The sequence below is a fragment of the Triturus cristatus genome, chromosome 9, assembly GCF_964204655.1.
Source record: "Triturus cristatus chromosome 9, aTriCri1.1, whole genome shotgun sequence".
Classification (NCBI taxonomy): domain Eukaryota; kingdom Metazoa; phylum Chordata; class Amphibia; order Caudata; family Salamandridae; genus Triturus; species Triturus cristatus.
Genome location: NC_140592.1, coordinates 759,445,362 through 759,466,883, shown reverse-complemented (window position 1 = coordinate 759,466,883; position 21,522 = coordinate 759,445,362). Strand labels below are relative to the sequence as shown.

At 43.0% G+C, this 21,522-nt stretch overlaps 1 protein-coding gene across 4 annotated transcripts in view; it reads right to left on the bottom strand.

Moving 5' to 3' along the window:
* Nucleotides 1-12,810, bottom strand: part of CSKMT (citrate synthase lysine methyltransferase) — a 41,420-nt gene extending 28,610 nt beyond the window's left edge. Inside the window, exon 1 of one of the 4 annotated variants that reach the window (XM_085626086.1) lies at nucleotides 12,721-12,810. Coding sequence is in view for 2 of the 4 variants with exons in the window: in XM_085626083.1 (XP_085482209.1) it covers nucleotides 5,537-5,618 (82 nt within the window). In the remaining 2 variants the exon portion in view is untranslated. Of the gene's footprint in view, nucleotides 1-2,426; nucleotides 2,522-5,149; nucleotides 5,293-5,536; nucleotides 5,646-12,720 lie in introns of those variants that run through there. The other 3 variants (XM_085626083.1, XM_085626085.1, XM_085626084.1) reach the window with 3 other exon arrangements.
* Nucleotides 12,811-21,522: the final 8,712 nt, after the last annotated feature.

The following is a 21,522-nucleotide window of genomic DNA, read 5'->3' as shown; positions in this document are numbered from 1 at the left end:
CACAGTGATATGTTTTGACCTTAATGAGTTGTAGATAAGAACTGATTGAATCCATTTGAAAAGAAAGGAAGAACAAGATAAAAGGAAAGAAAGTTTTTCTTCATTTTTCTAATTCCTTGGTGTAGCGTCGTTTGTTTTAGTGGTGATACGCTGGAGTGCTGAGGTGAGTGTGATGCAAGCACGACATGTTACTCCGGAACGAGGCCTGTCCACCTGAGCCAAGCTACCCTAGGACTTTAGGTCCAACAGTGTAAAACCAGTTTACACAAGTTTATAGGAAACATGAAAATAAATAAGCATTGGTAAACCCAAAAGCACACAGTGTCAATGTAGTCCCTGGCACTGAAAGAAACTACTTTTTTTCCAGGCAAAATGCTCCTTGTGAAAGAGCAGAATGCTGTAATCCACAGTGAAGCCAACCAATAGGAAAATAGACAGATTTTTAATAAAAGCAAAAGGTCATGGTTAATGCCTGACCTAATTAGTTGCCCAATTCTTAAAGTTAGAATAGTGTACCCCTGTAATATGGCCATCCATTAGTGTAGATTTACAACGTTTATGAATTCACAAGAATTTACAGAAGTAGGCCTGGAAATCTTACTCTTGGAAAATACTTGTGAACTGCAATTCAACAAGACCAAATGTGCATGTGTAGATTTGCTCAAGGAAAAATCTGCTGATCGTTTGCAAGTTCACTTCTTCTCCAACCCCTTCTTCCTACCCTGGAAGAAGTTTTACTATTTCCCTTGTCTGGAGTACATTTCCAACCTTCTTCTGTGTGGGAAAAGATTAAAGAAGAGTTGGTGGAAACCCTTAAACATGCAACTTTGCACAGACTCAAAAGGGCATTCCAACTACTGCTTACCGCTTCTTCCAAACTAAAATGTAGATGTGCTGAAGATGGAAAATAAGGGAAGCGCTAGTATGCAAACGCTGTTATAATATGAGCTCTGGCATAATCAGACAAGCTATTCTCAGAAGTCTCATTTTAGGAGATCACTGCCATAGTTTGTTACTTCACTGCATAGAAGCATAGGGACAAGTGTTTTTGTATTCTATGTTACAGGACAAGTAGATTTATGAAGCATCCTGTCCCCTGGACAAGTAAATGTTGCATTAAATTTCACACCCCTGCAAGCAGGGACTAACACGGAGATCAGTGATATGAGGGTAGGTGCTACGTCAGCGTACGTTGTGATGATGGATACTGCAACTAGTACATGAGTTGTAATCATGGATACAAATCTGGTATCTGTGAGGAAGAAACAGCCAGGGCCCAATGAAACTGGCTTAGCATGTGCTGGACTTTTGTTTAAGGTATAAGTGTTCAGATCAAAGAATCAGTCACTGGGGAGAATAAGAATCAGAAGGGAAAGCGGGATACTAGACGGGGTAAAGTTTGCATATTGGGATAAACCTTGTTTTGTAGAGGATTGACAAAGTGGCTGGTGTTATCTGACAAGTCGTTCACGGAGCAACCCCTTTCTCAAGGGGGGGGGGGGCGCAACTAGTCAAGAACTTTGTACAAATGTAATCTGGAGGTGCACCACATTTAACAATGGGTTCTATAGAGGGCCTTCCAAATGAAAGACCTAAGAGCAAATTTGTTTTGCTTCTTGGTGCATCAAGGCTGCTTATATTGTTCTGCAAGGAAATGGACATTATATAGCAAGAAAAACGACATTTTGCAGAATGGTGTAAAGGCCAGTTCTGCAACATATTATGTGGTATTCTTATGCAGCCATATTAGCATTTTCACAGCACAAACAATCAATTTCTTCTCACTGCGGAATAGTCAAACGCTGGTTATGATGTACTAGTATCAGACATTTAACCTGTCAGTTGCGCACAGATCTCAACAGTAGGCCCACTAACTGATGTAGGTTACAGATACACTATTAAAATACACACTAAACCCATGTTGTGTTTACATCAACACTTTTCTTATTGCAGAGTAAAATAGGTTAACCAGCAAAGATTGTCAACATCTTCTAAGAAAGTTGCTCTTGAACATTTTAACATATTTCCATAAATACGTTAGCCCACAGAATCTGGACCATTTCTTAAAGTAAAAAGTAAAAGTGTTGGTGCAGTGCAGTCAATTTGTAAGAATTTACCAAAGGTGAGCAGATTTACTTTGTGGAAATATGTTCAAAGACTCTGTAAACCTTCTCAAATGCACCTTAGTGTTGAAAGAACACTATGGTCTTGCATATCAATTAGTTAGTTTCCCCGGTGGGAGACACCTCCAATACGGAGTTCACCGTAAAGTTTTCGATAAGCCTTGCCTAGGGTATAGAGCCTCGCTTCTTGCACACCAATTGTCAGCAAACCACAGTGCTTGTTCTATACAAGTGCTGGTCTAGCAGCCTGTCTCAAATGTCGCAAAAACAATAACTTCATGAAAACACCTTGTAACCATTTACCTTGGAATGAGGAGCCACCGAGTTTGAGCTGTCGCATCCGGGGCAGTAAAATAATGAGCAAAAGATCCTCTTGTGTGCCTGGCTTTAACGAAAAATAAGTAGCTGGGTCTAGAAGGGGTATCAGAAGGTTTACTATAAAGTACTGCCAATAACTACAGCATAACTTTCCAAGCATTAAGGCATGCAATCAGGTGAAGAGAAGTCATATTGTGGCACAGTGTTAGAGGTGGTCAGAGACAGCAAATACTTATGCCATCTTCAGCTCTAACAACAAACAAGCAAAAGTTACCATTCACTTGTGGAGGCTTTGAGACAACAACCACTCCACCTCCAAAAAAGACTTGAGAAAATGGCGACAGTGCAGGATGCTAGTGGTGTGTTTTCTATAAGGGAGAAAGTCCCCTATTGACGAGGACGTTTGCTGTACGAGACAGAAAGCAAATGCTGATCCCTGCACGTGTATTTACACATAGCAATGTATAGAGTAGTATGTCTGACTATTTTTATTCCTACCTATATTTGCAGAATCACGAGTAATGGGACACTACATGTAGCAAAGATATACAGAGTTGAAGATAAAATAGTAGAGTTGTGGCTGCAAAACGAAGACACTGGCCCGAGAGAACATGGTGACTCTGATCAAGGTCAGGCTTCGCCTACAGCGCAGGCGCCGAAAGAGATCGGAAGCCGGGTGCCGGAAGCAGACAGAGAAGAAAGACTAGAACAGGTTGAGCTTAGAGTCATAAAACAGCTGTAAAGATTATGAGTGAGAGCAAAGATATTAAAAAAGTAATTCTATAGGAGTGAGAAAGGTGTAATGAGTGTCTAGAGACGGTATTGGTAATGCATGTGCTATATAAATTTAATACATCACAAAGAAAGACCTCAGTGATTATGAAATGGTATCAAGGAAGTTAACCGGGGGGGGGGGGTGTGGGGGCCAACGTGAAAGTGATTGCGGGGGAAAAATGCTACCGCTGGCCACAGCTTGCAGTGCATGTGCGCCAGTAATCACGCCATATGGCGCCTCTGCTCAAGCGCGCGCCCGCGCACATGCACTGCAAGCTGTGGCCGGCGGTAGCTTTTTTTGAAGCCCTTACTTAAAGTCTCGCCAGACCAGCGCAAGCGCTGGGTCAGGCTAGACCTAAAAAGTAAGACATATTGGGCACGAAAGTACTTGTTAAATGTTGACATGAATAGAACGGTTTACAAACAATTGTATTTTATTGAGCAGGAGCACTTCTGTAGTGATTCGATGTGTGTGTATGCATTAGGTTCTTAATAGTGATGAACAATAAAATTTACTTATTTCACGAAATTATGGTATAAAACAAAACATGCCGCCTCTGAGCATACAATATATTTAGCAGACCTTCTAAGTTGCCACATGTCAGGGAGTAAGTAGTTAGTAAAAAACACAAAAACTCTTGTTAAGTGTGATGCAGTATCGGATATATTCCTTGATTATTCTTGGCAAACATACATGTTCTTTCCAAGAACAAAAATAAGGGGTGGTTATCTCAGCAGGAACATGTATTGAGTTTTAACGAAGATGTGGGAGGTGGCACATAGGAGCTTTTAAAATGTTTACATTTTTTGACAATCAGATATTTGGATTCTGCAGTGGTATGTTGCAAAACTAATAACTCAGGTTGAGACAAGGGTTCCTGGCATTCAGGCTAAGGCATCTTCCATTCTTAGCCTGAAGTCCGTAGTTAATAAAGGGGAGCTCAAACAAACGTGTTTACACAGATTTGAAGAAGATATTTTGAGTCATGAATTATAGCCCTTTCCAGAATTAGGGCATTAAGACATGTTGGTTTTACCCAAAGATCTATTTGAATGGTAATGTGATTTGTACAATGGCAGCACCTTGTCTGACTGTGGTGAACAAAATAGAAGCTGTGTCCTATTGAAACTATTATTACATGTAATTTTTTTAGAGAGGGTTGTAAAGTAATTAAAGGTTATCTAGAGACAGTGAGATGGTATATATATAGCTGGTATTGATAAACTGTTATTAGACTCTGTTCTAGGGCCTAATCAATTCCATATTGACGGTGGTCTGTTCAATAATGTTTACTCATTGTGATAATGTTGATCTTACGCAAATTAACAACTTACTTACATTCTTAAACTCTTATTACATGTAATTAAACTGATTTGCTATGCTTAGGCTGCAACATAAAATAAAACATATTGCCTTAAAATTATGATGCATTTTAAATTGGCCTCTTTTATTCCTTTTTAATAATCCAACACTTAGTTGGTTTGGTATTTTCAAACGCCGTTTTTTGCAATGGCAAATTAAAACGTCTTATGCAGTATAAACGTGTCACTTCATTACGTCAAATAAAATGGATAGCAAATCACGCAGTATATGTGATGTTTTGTCTTGACATGTGGCATTACAAGCTTGGTTAATATTCGAGCACCATTGTAAGAAGAGACTGCTTGACATTTTATTTATTTTACATAACAGGAAAACCAACTGAAGTTTTTGGGGCGCTTTACATGAGCACCAGTTATATTACACAAAGTGACATTCATTTTCTTGGCACTTTTTTTCAGTTTTATATAGCGCGAACTCGGCCTGAAGGTTATGGATCTCTTTACAGGTGCACCAATAACGTTACACACGGACACATTCATTTTTCAGACACTAGGAAATTGAGTGATTTTCCCAGAATCACAGAACGTTGAGCCAATGTCGAGATTAGTACCTGGTTTCCCAGTTCCCAAACCGGCAGCTCTGGCCTAACGCCACATCCTCCTCAACATTAACATGACTTCGGAGCATTTTAAATGGAGCATTCGTGTTCACCGGCGTCTCTCTTCAGACTAAAAACAAGGACCGGAAGTTATTTTCTTTTTCCGTTTGGATCCTCCTTATAACCCACCCGACTAACATGGCAGCGGGGTTTCCCTGGTGACCGCTGTTCATGTAAGGCCACTCCCCTCCCTTTGCACACTTTAGTTTAACCCTGCAACGCGTTCTCAGGCCTCACTTGAGCTGCAGCGTACGTCGGTCCATTGCGAGAGGTACATGACAAGCCCCAGGTTAAAGTTCGCTTTAGATAGCACGGGCTGTTATTATCTTTTTTTAGTACCTGCGAGGCTGGAGAAGCCGCGAGCACGACAGAACGGAGAAAAGAGACGAGCTGTCCTCCACGAGGCAAGGATTGCAGCCATGATCCCAACCTATCATGGACCGAAGTGAACGGCACTAGAAAGTAAAGAAAGACTGGACCACGGCCATAAATGGCAATTGAAACAAGCATTGGAAAAGTTGAAAGGTCTCTCGTATGCGAGTTATTGGCTATGCCAATATGGTTTAGTAATGTTGTATATACCAGAGTGGCTGCTGTTCAGCATGGCTAAACGTTTGTGGGGTAAAGGAGTGTGTCATGAAGTGGCATAAAATGGAACAGTGTTATAGGAAGGCTGCGGAGAGTTGCATACAGTTCAGTGGCATGGAGAAGTGGTGTCATGGAGTAGCATACAGTGTTGTGGAAGGAGTAAATTCTCGTAGAGTGGAAGGGCATAGAGTTGAGTGGCATAAAGTGAAATTGTGTCCGAGTAGAGTGTTGAGGATTTGTGTGGAGTGGCATTGAGGGTGTTACGAAGAGTACAGAGTTTTGGAGTAGCATAGAGTGGAGTAGATCATAGAGTGGAGTATTGTAATTGCATTTATAAAGCGCTTATTACCCCTGACGAGGCGAATAAGCGCTATGTCGGCGAGTAGCACGCTACTCCGGATCCCAAGATGGATTAGTGTTAAATTAGTATAGTGAAATATGAAAGTAATTAGAGTGGTGGATAGGTTAGTTACTTATTTGGATTCAGAAGGATAGCGGAGGGATAGAAGAGGGAAAAAGGTTTGCATTTATATAGCGCTTTTTACCCGATTGGGTGTTGAAGTGCTTTTTTCTGACGAGTAGCACGCTACTCCGGAACCCATCAAGTATTAGTGGTGAATTAGTATAGTGAAATATAAAAGTAATTTGAGTGGTGGATATTGGATGGTGGATATTAGTCAGTTATTTGGATTGAGAAGGATAGTGGAGGGATAGAAGTGGGGAAAAGGGTTTCATTTATGTAGTGCTTGCTACTCCTAATGAGGTGTTGAAGCGCTTTTTTCAGCGAGTAGCACGCTACTCGGAACCTATAATGGATTAGTGGTGAATTAGTATAGTGAAATATGAAATTTGATAAGTGTACATGTTAGTCTGTTATTTTGATTGAAAAGGATAGTGGAGGGATAGAAGAGTGAAGGATTTTGATTTTTGTGTTTTTTTGGGGACGTCATAGCAGTAGGGGGACACTTGGGATGAGTAAAAAGGGATGTGGAAGGGAAGAGTCAGAGGGAAGAGTTTAGAAAGGCTTGTTGGGGGGGTCAGTATAGTAAAGAAAAAAAAAGGTGTCAGATGGTGCAAGGAGGGGTAGAGTAGGAGAGAGTCTAGAAAGGGCTATTTTGGGGGTCATAGTAGTGGTATGGGGTTTGCAATGAATGAGTGGATATATTGATAGAGGTATAGGGTGAGAAATAGGGTAGTGCATTGGAAAGAGTAGTAGAAAGAGGTTTGAGATGAGTCAGAGAGTTGAGGTACAAGATATATTGAGAGAGGTATAGGGTAGTGCATTGAATATGCTTTTTTGGAGGAAATTAATAAATACATAGATCCAAGTACATGGAAGGTATATAGATGCATAAAGGAAGTAAGTTTAAGTAGATTGAAGATGCATTCAATAAACTCTGGTTTTCAAGTGTTGTACTTACAAATGTATTTATTTTGTAAACAATTATTCAATATGTTTATACAAAGCAATACACATATAGGTACATATCTATAGCACAAATAAATGTTTATGTACAGAGGGATATGCTGTATATTTCTGTTTGCGTATGGTCCTTGGGGGGGGGGGGGGGGGGGGAAGAGCCAATTTTTGAGTAGTTTTCTGAAGATAATGTGGTTGTCGGTGGATCTAATGTTGGGAGGATTAAGAGTTCCATATTTTGGCTGCTTGAACAGAGAATGATGTGCCACCCATTTTTTTTCTCTTGTATCTTGGGATTTTGAGGCGAGGTGCCACTCTAGAGCAGAGGTTCCTATGATTAATGTGTTTGGTGATTTTGTTCCTGATGAATAGCGGTCTCATTCCATTTATCGCTTTGTGGGTGATACAAAGCAGCTTGAACGTGGATCTTCTAGCAACCAATGCATGGCTTTCAAGGCAGGGGAGATGTGGTCTCACGGTTTGATATGCAAGAGTAGTCTGGCAGCCGAGTTCTGAATCCGCTGTAATCTTTTCAGTCGTTAAAGGTGATCAGTGGTAGAGGCTATTGGTGTAATCGAGTTTGGACGAACAAGGGAGATGGTAGCTATGTGTCAAAGAACAGTCATATGAAGTGGCATACAGGAAGCTGCTTAGAGCATTGTAGATGAGTAGTGTCGTAGAATGGCATAGAGTGCTATAGAGTGGATCAGAGTTTAATGAAGTAGAGCATCATAGAGTGGAGTAGTGTGGCCTAAAGTGAAGTGGCGTAAAGTGCAGAGTAGAGTGGCGTAGAATGCAGTGGCATAAAGTAGAGGGGTGCAGAGTAGAGTGCAGTGGCGTAGAGTGCAATGAGTGGAGCGGCATAGAGTGAAGTGGCATAAAGTTGAGTAGAGTGAAGGTGTAGCGTGGAGTCAAGTGCAGTGGCATAGAGTGCAGTCACACAGTCAGAGTGTAGGGTCATGGAGTGGTGCTGAGTAAAGTGACGCATGGTAGAGTATTTGCAGAGAGCAGCGATGTAGAATACAGGGATACAGAGTAGAATAGTGGTGTAGGATGCAGTGGAGTAGAATGTTGTAGAGTCTAGTGGTGCAAAGTAGTTGGCATAGGTGCAGTGGCGTAGGGTGCATTCATTTTGAGTAAAGTGGTGAAGCGTGCAGTAGTTTAGAGTAAAGTGGCATACTGGTAGAATAGATTGTTTCACAATGGAGTGGGACAGGGTAGCACGCAGTGGCATAGAGTGGTGTAGAGTAGCACAGTATTTATTGCAATGGAGTGGTGCAGAATTTAGTGGCATAGAGTAGATTGTTTCAGAGTAGAGTGAAGTGGTGCTGGGTAGAGAGGCGTGGTATAGAGTAGTGGTGTAGAGTACAGTTTTGCAAAGTGGAGTGGCCTAGACTGGAGTGGTGTAGAGTGCAGTGTCAGTGCATTGGCATAGAGTGCAGTAGAGCGGTGCTGAGTAGAGTGCAGTGGCATAGACTAAAGTGGTGTGGAGTGGCAGAGAAGTAAGTGCTGCACAGTATAGTGTTGTAGAAAGCATTGTGAGGAATGCAGTGGCATAGAGGGGTGCAGAGTAAAGTAATGGTGCAGAGTGGCGTAGAGTGCAGTGGTGCAGAGTAGATTGGCATAGAGTTCAGTAGAGTATATTGGTTTTGAGTAACGTGGTGTAGAGTGCTTTGGTGTGGACTACATTGGCATGTGGTGCAGTTGAATAGAGTGGCGTAGATTGTTTCAGAGTACAGTGTTCTAGACTAGAGTGGCTTAAAGTGGATTGGCATTGAGTACAGTGGCACAGAGTGGAGCAATGCAGAGTAGCGTGACGTAGCCTAGAGTGGAGTGGTGCAGGATAGAGTGCAGTCACATAGAGTGCAGTGATACAGAGTAGAGTGCATTGGCTAAGAGTAGAGCATGCAGTGGCAGAGTGCAATGGCGTAGAGTTGACTATTTCAGAGGAGATTGTTTCGGTGTAGTGGTGTACAGTGGAGTGGGGCACGGTAGAGAGGTGTGGTATAGAGTAGTGGCGTAGAGTGCAGTATTGCAGAGTAGTGCAGAAAGAAGTGGCCTGGTGTGGTGTCAAGTGCAGTGCCAGAGTGCAGTGGTGCATAGTAGTTTAGAGTGGCGTGGAGTGCATTGGCGTAGAGAAGAGTGCAGTGGTATAGACTAAAGTGTTGCAGAGTAAAGTGCTGCTGAACAGTGTCGTAGAGTGCAGTGGTGTTGAGTGGTGCAGAGTAAAGTAACAGTGCAATGGTTTGGAGTGGCATAGAGTACATTGGTGTAGAGTTTATTGGTTTGAAGTAAAGTGGAGGAGAGTGCAGTGGCATAGAGTGCAGCTGTGTAAAATACAATAGCGTAAAGTGGTGTAGAGTGGCATAGAGTAGATAGTTTCATTGCAGAGTGAAGTGGCGTAGAGAGCAGCGGTGTAGTGTCGTAGAGTGCAGTGGTGCAAAGTAGATTAGAGTGGATTGGTGTAGAGTACAGTGGCGTAGAGTGGAGTGATGCAGAGTAGAGTGTCAGAGAGCAGTATTGTAGAGTGGCAGAGTGAAGTAGCCTATTGTAGAGTGGTGCAGGGTAGAGTGCATTGGCATGAGATAGGAGTGATACAGAGTAGAATGCATTGTCAGAGTGACGCAGCGTGCAGTGGTATTGAGTAGAATGTTGTAGAGTATAGTGGTGTAAAGTGCAGTGGTGCACAGTAGTTATAGGTACAGGGTGCATTGGTTTTGAGTAAAGTGGTGTAGAGTGAATTAACGTAGAGTGCAGTGTCTTAAAGTAACAGTTTGCAGTGTTGTAGAGTGGCAGTGTAGAGTGCAGTGGCATGGAGCAGCACAGAGTGCAGTGGCAGAGTAGATTGTTTCAGAGTGAAGTGGTGCAGGGTAGATTGTAGTGGTGTAGAGTAGTGGCATAGAGCAGAGTAGTGTCGAGTAAAGTGGTGCAGCATTGATTGCGGTGGTGCAGTGGAGAAGAGTGGTGTAACGCTTCACACATAAGCTAGGTTTTGACAAGAGTTTTTACGGATAAGCAAAGTTTATTAAGATCATGGAGAGCTTCAGGGAGTGGATCTTGGGCTGATAGACATGAGTTTATGAGATACATATTTTCCTTAACCACCCTCTGAAATAAATCATTGTTAACGCCCCTCCATATTAGTCTCAGGCTATCAGTGGAAGGTATTAGGTTCCTGGCCCCACATTCAGAAGTGAACATGGGTTGGGGGGCTAGACTCAGCCCAATTCTGATGGGATTGTGGCCCCCCTAGCTCTTGGCAATGACTTCAGCTACTGTTAGGTGGTCGGCCCGGTGGGGGGGGGGGGGGGGGGGGATGTAAAGAAATCTATGGGGGGAAGAACACCCCCTCCCTCTAAATGTTGGCACTGGGTGATTGGTTCTATGGTGTGCTCCGACGATGTCCATGACATCCGTAAGATTATGTGAGCTCAAAAACATGTCCAGTTCAGCACCCCTGCGACAAGTGGAGCTGGGGGTACAAGATCCTGAGCGGTTTAGTCTGTCCTTTAGTTTTGCATTAAAATCACCCCCAAAAGAATGCCAGTGCTTTTTACCGATTCATGCTGAAAGTCAAGGTGGGAAATGAAATCAAAAAGCATAATAAAATTACCATTAGGGATAGAGTTGGTCTATAAAAATTAATCGGATATAAGGAGACTTTTATATAAAATGGCTTGGACGTTACAGCTATTGGTGGGCAAAACTTTGAAGCTGCCCCAAGCAGCAATGTTAAGCCCAATAAATAGGCCCCCCCGAGGGACGACCAAATTTGGGGCTGGGAGCGGAGATATTATGGCAGTGGAACCCATTAATATTTCAATCTTAAGTAGCCCAAGTCTCCTGGAACATAACTATATCCTGATCCTTAATCAGGTGTAGCCAGCCCAGGTCACCAAGCCTCTGTTGTAGCCCAGCTACATTCTAGCTCAGGATACTTGGATCTATAACAGCCTTAGCTTTGGGTGTGGTTGGCTGATTGTCCGTCATGTAGAAGGGGAAGCGACAAAATCCTGAGAATTATCCAAGGAGCGAGAACAAAATTCCACTGGGGGTGTCTGTCAATCCTGTGTGTCCAAATCTGATAATGCCTGAAATCTATTTGATACGGGAATTGAATTAAACACATGGTCTGTGTGCCGACATTGTGGCTTATAAAAAATAACCCAAAGGGAACAGAAATCCTTGAGCTTTGAATAAAAGTTTGTTCACAAAAGTCTAAAATGCAATGGACCAAATGAGGCCTACGAAAGTTGACCATACAGTCCCCATCGACGTTTTTGAGAAATTGACCAACCCACCCAACTCAGCGAACCATGAGTATTTTGTTCATACGGGATGGGTGGGACCCTTTATGGTTAGCCAATCCACAGTCTTATTACAGATCTGCCCAGGATTCCCTCTGACCCTTTAATAAAACAGGAACACCAGTCAAGACCAGTACATAAGGGCCAATAGCTGGGGGCAGGTTTAAAACATCTGCATTGTCTCTCGGGCTTTTGCCCCTCATGCTGTCAATTTTATTTCAGCTTAAAGCAAGTGTGGATGGTGTATTGGCAAAGCTGAACGTTCTGACTGATCGATGCATGGGCCCAGAGTTCTCATAATGGGCTCCCCATGCGAGTTCTGTGGATTCCCATGCGCAGTGCTAGATTTCAACATGGGAGGTGCTTTGGATTTGTGGAGAGTGATGCAAGGGTTAACCGATGTAAGTCCCTCATGCATGTTTAAAGTTGGCGGGTTGAGTCTGGAGTTGGGGGTCTACCGAAATTTGGGAACCCGCAGTATATTCCGGTATTGGAATTTCATTGATACCACTGCTGTTTAGAATGTCCATGGCAGTAACCAGATATTCGACTTTTTCCCCCGAAGGGGGGTAAGATTCTTATCAAGCAGTTCTTTGAGGTGGGCTAGTGCTTTCTCCAACGCTTTTTCAAAAGTGCTCTTAACAGCAGTGACAGATAAGGCACCCTCAGTAATGTCTTTCATTGGTGCTGGCGAGGCCATATCAATCTGTATACCAGCATGATTAGATAACATAACATGGGTCTCTACATTGCCTGCAAGGTTAGCAGATCTTGGGCCTTTTATGCTTTTTGGGTAGCAAAACCCGCTTCACAGATTGTGCTCTTGCCTTAGGTTCATCACGGGGTTTAGCAGCCCGTCCTCTGGTGGTTATGCTGGGCCTGTCAGGGGGTTATCGTTGGTGCTATATCTGGGCTTGCCACAAGTGAACTCTGGGGCATGGTTAGAGACATCGAAGAGAGGCAGTTGGGGACTGGCAACAGAAATAGGAGGGCCTAAAGACAAGCGTCTGTTTAATGTACTAGGATCTAATGAAAGACGTCTTTGTCATTTCTATTTGGTGAGTTAGCAGTGATTCAGCACTCAATGAATGCATCCAGGGTCCCTGCTACTCCTTTACGCTTGCTATTGGTGGAGATTATGTGTAGGCAGAACTAAATATGGCACGAATGTGGTCTAATGGCTAAGATGAAGGTAGGTGCAGCAGTACCTGAAGTTGGAGTAAGATGCTCCTTTGCTGGTGCCCAGAGACCAAACCTCAGAGATGAGGCCCAGCCCAGCCTCCTCCGGGCTTAGACGGGCCTGCCCTTGGCCCATGCTGCGGGAGCCCCTGCAGGAATTTAAAGGCGCCTCCTTGCACAGGGCAAACGTTGGTGGCTGCGTGACGGCGCTGGGAGCCGCAGAGCACGCTGGGGAGTGTGGTCCTACACTCACCCAGCTCCCGGTCTACTCCATGACCCTTCCTCAGTGTTTGGCCCCAGCGAGGGGCAAAGCTGGCAGGCAGTAAGCCGCAGCAGAGCGTGGTATTTTGGGATGAAGTGGGGGTCAGGTAGATTTGAGCAGCATGTGGTAGTATGGAGTAAAGTGGGGTAGATTGGTGAAGAGGGGAGTAGATTTGGAAGTCTGAAACAATCAATTTTTTTGTAATGTGCATGAAGGAAAAAAAAAATCCTCCTACACCTCTTCCCTTACGTGGATAATCAGGGTGTCTCGAAATTTCTCTTAAGTCAGAAAGAAAAACACCAAGCTCCCTGGAAGAGAGCCTGACATTTTACATATATCTTTGATTACACTGCAAATGTGACGAGATAAGATTTAAAGGCCTGTTTACAGAAAGAGTTATACGAATTATTTTGAGAGGGAGAGTACCGGCACTGCAAGAGAAATGCAATACCTTATGCTCTAAAAAATACTGGCTATGCAACTGTTCTTTTGTAACTATTATCCTCATGTAAAGCACTCCGATACCTCCGGGTCTAGTCAGCTCTATATAAAACTTTTCAAATAAAAAAAATACAGCTAAGTGTTTGGGCAACGGGGAGGGACAATGTCAAGCAGAACAGCCAAGTAAAGCCATCAACTAGAAAGACAGAAAACATCCGAGTCAATGGTAACCAACATGTGGAATACATTACTAGGTCAGTGTTCTGAATGTCAAAGATCTCTTTAGCAAACCAGAAAGTTAAGCTTAGACCTAAAAAGGATTAAAAGCAGTTTACTCTGAATCAGTGAATCAAGTAATAAGAGGGATGCTGCTGTTTTAAGGACCTCAATGCAGACCGCTCTATGCACACCTCTAAAAACTAGCATGCAGGGCCTGGACCCAGCTCAGACACGCCAAAATACAGCCCTAATTACAAGAATGTGACATGTTTTTGTCTCAAAAGCCAGAATTAGCTGTAGGTCTCACTCATGACATGGTCATGAGTCAGCAAATTGGGTGTAAAAAAAAAAGTGCTATTATTTACAAAGCCAAGAATAGCCAGCACTAACCTGAATGGGCTTGCAAGAATACGTTTATTCTTAAATAAAAAGTAGTCACGTGATATGGAGCCATTTGGTAGCTGCAGTATTACAAAGAGGTTGCTTCCCAACTGCGATTCTCTTATGGGTAGGTTCCAAGTGCTCCATGGTTTCTACTGGGGTGGACCTCTACACCGACTAAATAGCAAATGAACGAAATGGAAACCTAGCACTCAGTTTATCAACCCACTGAAATAGGTAACATTTGCTGTTTTATTTTTTAACTGGATGTGCTTAACGTTACACTGGATTCGAATTCTGGTCTAAGCCAGCCAGCAGACTGACCGGATGCAAAGCAAGAACTCGCCAACTTGGGTCATCCACCCAAGAGTGAAGGAAAATGGAGTAATGTACGTGCGATAATGCACAGTATTTTAAAGAAGCTAATAGGGCAACCTACCTGGAAGTGATAATAACTAACCTAGCCAATTAGACACCCCCAACCTCCAGTAACTCATTCATGTTGCAACAGTACTTCCTAAATCCTTGTAAGATACTAGGAGACATTGTTTTCCTAAGCCTGGTAAACCTCCGAGATCATTTAAAATACAAGTCAGCTACCTAGATCAAAGCTCATTGAAGACGTAGTTGGAAAAGTAGCTTACTAGATGCAGTCAAACTACCTTGTGCTCCTGGCAATATACGCTTTGTCGTGCAAGTGGGATTTTTACTTGCTTTCCTCCGATGAACTGTTTGAAAAGGTAATGCAATAACAAACTAGCTTGATAAACATTCCACTAGATGGCGCTGTTACGACACTGGTTGAGGAACTCCTAACTGCAATACTGTAAATGGCCCTGCAAGTCTGGTAGCAACCTCAAATCCAATGGTGGGGTGGTCAACCACACTGGACTGATAGTCCGGGAAGGGCACCAGAGAACACAGTAGGTGAATACCAGAAAGCAATCTGCAAAGGATCGGAACAGGACTTCAAGTGGCCAGAGTCCCAGACGCTGTAGCATTTTAGAACGAACAAGTAAACGGATCCCCATTGTCTTGTCCTTCTCTTTACTGGGGAAAAGCACGGACTATTTCTGAACAATTCATGTAATCCAGGTCAATTATTTAGCGTCCGTTTATAATTCACGTTTTACTAATCTTGCACTCTTAGTATTAGCTGTTCCCACTAATGTTTTTGTAAATTCTATTTTCCTCTGGCATTACTGTTGAACTGAGCCTACGAGTGTTTATAATGGCTTAGAGAACGCGCTCTGAGGTTCAGACTCGAGGCAGTGCGAATTTCGTGAAGTGTCCCTCTCACTTGGTCAAAAAGGTGTTCAGAATTCAGGGACATCTAATTCTCTGCTTTTTTTTTTTTAGAGTACATTCATCCAGCAAAGCACTGTCCAGGCTGGTTTTAGGTGCATGTCTTGTGTTACCTCTAGATTCATCTACGATGCATAAGATGCCAAAGTACTGGTAGGGTGCCACATTATGCACGCAGCAGTCAGACTGTTTGGGATGTGTACGTGACGACCCATCAAGCTCTTGCCCTGCAGAGGGACCAGAATCTAAAGCAGATAGGAGTGGACCAGATTTGAAAGCGCCAGCGTAATATGGTCTTATTGCGCTCACTGTCCCGCAATCATCCGAAAATGCAGGGAAATGAGTAACGCAACCCCAAATTAAATATTTGAAGAGAACCGTTTGACAATGCTGTAGCACTGCGGTTCATAATCTTGGTTTCTGTGAATAGCCACTAAATCACGTTTGGAAGAAAGTTGCTCCGCCTAAGCAATTTCTACTATCGACTTCAAAACCTTGCATTAAAAACAAGCATTGGCATAGCAAATAGGTCTCGCTTTTGGTACCTTGTAAGTATGTTATGCAGCACAATATCCTTGGTGCAACAACATCAACTGTTGCATGGCTAAACACTTATAAGGTCCCTAAGGCGAGACCTATTGGCTATGCTCATGCTGGTTTGATTACTGTTATACGTATGCATGGTTTTGGGCATAGCTTCTGGAATTATGCGAGTCTGTGGCCGCTGTATTTCCCGCATAACTAAGAATTTGTCGCATTTGCCACTTAATCCATCATCTGCAATATTAACAAAAACATTTTTCTAGGTCAATAGGATCAAACATTACTAAAAGCATAGTGACACTAGTTCCTGTGCAGTGAAAGGCCCTTCGTAAAGATTGACTAGTTATCTTTCAGTTTATTACTGTATTTGGTTGTTAAACTGGTACTATTGAGGTGAAATCTCTGCCCAGACAGTGTTACCATATGTAAAAAACACAAAATAGTCAAGTAATACTATCACAAAATAGTCCGCAATGCCCCACAAAATTTGCCTTTTTTAGACTGCTCCATTGAGTCAACATTGCCACTAGGGGTGGGCGGAATTTGCGTAATCGCGTTACGCAAATCTCCGCGAAACGGTAACAAATCTCCGCGAACACGCAGAAATTCCACGAACACGCGGAATTGCTTGTTCGTGACGCTTTTTTCCTGTTCACAGTTGCTGTTTGCGTGCTTGGGGAGAAATATCTCGCGAACACGCATTTTGAGAACGCGAACAAGAAAAAATTTCGCGAAGTCGCGGAAAGCAGAATTTTGGGCAATTTCGCGTTCTCCGCGGAACGCGAAATTACCAAAATTCCGCAAATTCCGCGAGCGGAACGGAATTTGCTGCCCAGGCCTAATTGCCACATAACTTGGTCCTCCACTACCAATAAACTCCAGTGGCCCTGGTTTTGGGGCACATGATTTTGTATGAAGTTTAAATAGTAAAGAAAAATGAAGGTAAATCTAATTCTAGCTCACTTTTCAAATTGTAGTTCTATAACAGAAGAATGCCATCACTACGACCCTATTACTTGCAATAGATTTTAAACCAAAATGTAACATTGCTATCTCTCAAAATGCTCGCAAGTTTAGAGTGATACATATTTTAGTGGCGAACAAAGGGCTGTAACTTGATCAATGCAATTAGCAGAAGCAAGTCTAAGATGTACAAAGATTCACAAAAGTGTACCAATTTAAAATAAACACCAGTGAAGCCAGTAGTGCTCGCCTTTCGGACCCATTGGCTTTGGCAGTGCTTTTTAGACATGCTGTACAACATCCCTGATATTATGAAGCATGGCTAAAGAATTAAAGAAAAAGCATTTGACGTGGCTATCCGTGTTATTTTGGAGTCATGCGCACCTCTCATGCACTTGCCTTCAAAATGACGAAGGCCCTTTTTTAGGTCTCGCCTGGCTATCGCGTAAGCGATAGCTCAGCGAGACTTATGTAGGGGCTTCCGAAAATGCTCCCAAAGGCTTCCCAGGCGGATCGGGTGGCGGTTACGTGCACAACCATGCGCATTCTATTTGCCACCAGCTACTTCCTGCGTGTGTGCCGCCTCACACATTCAGAGATTTAGTAAGGGGCACAAGACCTTAGGAATGCGGTTTATGGCCAGTGCATATGAGGCATTCAAGCGCAAAGCTGGCATCTGACTTGAAAGCAGCAGACTGCTTTCGCCATAACTTTAGTTATAACTCACACCCCATATGCTCGTTCCCTCCCACCCTTCCTTTGATGTCCGCTTTTCTAGTTGTTTACAAACCACTCCACACACTGCTTTTATGCGAGTTTATGCTACCGACATTGTAACTTTTATTTGTTTTAAAACCAAAACATAAATAAAAGGCATTGTCATTTTACAATGCCAATAGCTCAAACTCTTATAAATGCGGGACCTATTGCATTGCAAATGCTTGTTCTGTTCAGTTACTGATCAAAGTTGGATCGGTAACTAAAAACAACAAATACAAGTGTTTTTTTTTTTTTAAAGATGGGGAAGGAATGGGTGGTGGAAGCAACTCGGGTATCACGGGAGACAGAAGCAACACAGAGGGTGCAGGTGGGGGGTAGGAGAAAGAAACAGCCAAGAGAGCAATGTGGAGTCGGTGAGGGAGATGCAGAAGGGTAAGCAGGAAACAGGGAGAGCAAGGAGGTGGTGAGAAGAAGCAATGGATGCGAGATGGACATGGGAGGTGGGAAGTAACATGTATTGCTGGACTTGGGAAGATAAGCAATGTTTGAGACAGCAATGTACAGAGGGCGGGGTAGAATCACACTGGTGACCATGTAACTGCGGAGACTATGGGAAGAGGAGAAGGAGCAACAGGAGAGAGAAACAGAGGGTATGGGGAGGAGAAGCAATGTGGAAAATTTTTGAGCAACTTGAGCAGGTAGGGAAAAAGCACAGACGAGGAAAACAATGGGGGAAGCATGCAAGTGCAATATGGAATGGTGCTGGGAGAAGCCCATGGACTACAGATGGATTCAGAGTGCAGAAGGAGAGAAGAGCACGAGGGAGACAACTGGAAAATCATGCACTCATTAGGTGCTCAACTAAAAAGCAAAAAAGAAATGTGTATTAAGCAAGCAGTAGAAGCCAGCCAATCTAAAGTGATGGTAACGAGGCAATGCTTCATGGGAGTGACAAGTACAAGACTGACAAGCTGGAATACAAATAAGAAGCAGGAACATGAGTAACAGGAAAACTAATGGTGACCAATGGGTTGGCTCCAAGCCCCTGTATGTTCTTGGCAACCCCAAAATGCATCTTGTAACAGTGTATGTGCTATCTAGCAGGCGAGACCTAAAATGACTGACAAAGTGTGGACGTTTTGAGAGACGGGACAGAGAAATGTCCACCTTATGTGCAGAAAGGAGTAACTGTAGTGTAAAAACCTGACACTATTCAGACTTCTCGTTAGCTATTGGGAGGTTGGGGTGAATAATGGAAAAGTTTACATTTTGTAAACTTCATGCCAAACCTGTGTGTGTTTTTAACTAATATTGTTGTAAGTTGCTGTTATGTTTTCAGGTTGAATTTCTTTATTCATGGTTTCATTGGCCCTTGTTTTTTTATTTAAAGTGGCACACAACTTTGCTCCTCCTAAAATGTTCTGCAACAAAGCAAAGTTTATCAAACTATTGTTTGCTCTGGCAACCTTGCATGCTGTTGGAAATATTTGGGGTGAGGGTACCCAGAATCATGATGTCCCTGGGATCCCTTCCCCCAAAGCTACAGTCCTACATTCGTATGATATTCAGTCATGGTTAATACTTGCATTCTGGTGCTCTTAGCTTTGATTTTCAGATTGTAAATGCAGACTACACCACAGAACACAAATAGGAAAACAGGCCTGGATGAGATACTCATACCTGAGACGGGACAACCAGAGATCTTGTGAACAGAACCATCACGATTGTGTCATTTTGACCCCAGGACACCAGACTGAGGACCTTGGGTAGATTAGGTAGTGCCCTGAAACGTTTGTAGGAGGCTCAGATGTTGCTTTTGCCCCAATCCAAGTCGTTCTGATGCTCTCAGGAGCACCTACTGCTGCTCAGCTCTCAAAGCGCTACGCAAACAAATGGACGGAATGCTGAATAAATCATACATTCACCCCCAGTCAAGAGATCTGGTTTAAATCCATCGTTCTTATGCTCACCATGCCACCCCAGTTTAGACCCAGCCATGTGCAAATCAGTCTTGAACCTGTGCCTCATGGGAACAGTCCAGCCTCAACTGCCAAGTCAGGTCCTCCCTCAAGAGCAGCATATTGCGATATTCAGTAAATTGTGGATTGTAAGAAGTGTCTGGCATATTATATTGAAATGCTCAAGGCCACTCAACGTTTTTGATATATATTTGCAGACATTCACATTTCTATACAAAAACGAGATGAGGAAGAAGTTATGGATCAATGAAGGTGAACCAAAACAAATGACTATTGTATAAAAGGTCTTGGGTGTACTGAATTAAAAAAATATGATTGGTAAAATGAATCCATCGGCTATTTAGTTTCTTTTTAAAATGTTACTTTATAATGTGGCGAGCAACAAAATGAACTTATCGTCTTTTGTATGACTGGGAATGATTTATAAGATATGTTTTCAATTGGAAATCAGTTTTTTTTTTTAAATAAAGAACTCTATGTAAAAGCATTTCTTCCACACCTACCTGGGGTAAATAAGACTGATTGTCTTATTTACCCCAGTATAAAACTAGGGCTAAAAGTTAGAGAAGTCTAAGAAGAAAAAAAAGGGACCACCCCAACTATTTAGACATGGACAAAGGACACTTGGCAGCTATGCATCAAATCTCCACTGATTAATTATGGTATTACTGCTGTTGTACTCGTAAATAGTAAATCTGCTTCCAAGTCTGTCAATGAGGCATGCTGGTGTATTGTAGTATTGCTATGTCTACAGTAGGCCTGGGCGATGAACTCTGCTCCATTTGCAGAGTTTTCTGCACTCTGCGAAGCATGTGGCGTCATGAAAAACTCCGCTCCACGTAGCAGAGCAGAGTTTTTTTCCCCCTCGCTCTCGCTTGCGCACGTTAAATTGGCAACCATGAGCAAGGAAAATCCAACACTATTCTACCTCCCAGCGAGATTTCTCAATGTGGGCGGTTGCAGATGGTCGCTATCACTCGCGTTGAAAAACATTCTACCTGCGTTGAGGAAGCTGCCAATCGAGTAGAACTTCTACTCGAACTGCAAAAAGAAGCAGTGCATCTTGTGCAGAGTGGTGCAGTTAGTGCTGATTTTACAGCGTGGTACAAACACCAGGTGCTAAAAATCAGCGTGAACGGTGGGACGCAACGCACTACACTGTTTGGGAACTCTGCTTAGTGCAGCTAGTTTTTTTGTCATGTTTCCACAAACTCCACCCTGGTGAAGGCTACAGCCATGTCTATGCTGCTGCATTGAACACCACAGTGCCCAAGCTCTGCTCTTATACCGGAAATGCCCATGGCAAGGCAGGAATGTTTAATCGGAGACACCTGGCTTTTTCCAGATGCAGGTATACCATCAAGGAAGCAGCTTCTTAGGGCTTTGCAAAATTTAGAAATTAAGTTAAACTAAAGTCTGTTCCTCACAACTATTCCCAGAGCACAACATCAATTATAACTGTCCAGATCACGTAAGAGTTTAATTGCCATGCCACTGTGCCACCACTGGGCTGTGAAAAGGGACAGGAAGCTGCAAACAGCTGATACACACCAGCTAAAAGCTCCACAGGTAAGTTTTCAGGCTGCTCAAACCTCTTTTTGGGATTGGTTACTTTCCACTCGTTTGAAATCTGATCAGGCCCTTCAAATGTATCATGGAGCTTGGCTTGCTGTTCTTGGATTTATCAACAGTAATTCTATTTCATACTCGGACACAGACTTGTTGATGGATTCTCCATTAGCATTACTTCCAGCTATTCAAGTGCCGCTGCCTTTAGGACTACGATTCCCAAATCCCTTTGCACTGCGCTTCCTTCCACAACTGAAACACCCAATGCAGGGAGGTGCAGGATCAATGGGAGACAAGCGTCTTTTCTGAACGAACCCAGGGAAAGAGCGGATTAGCACGCAAGTAAATGAAAACATGCCTGGAGTTAAGGTGTGCAGTAAATAGTTCTACAGTTCATACAATCCCCAACAAATATTCACCACCTTGATATCCTGTTGCCACTGGGCAGC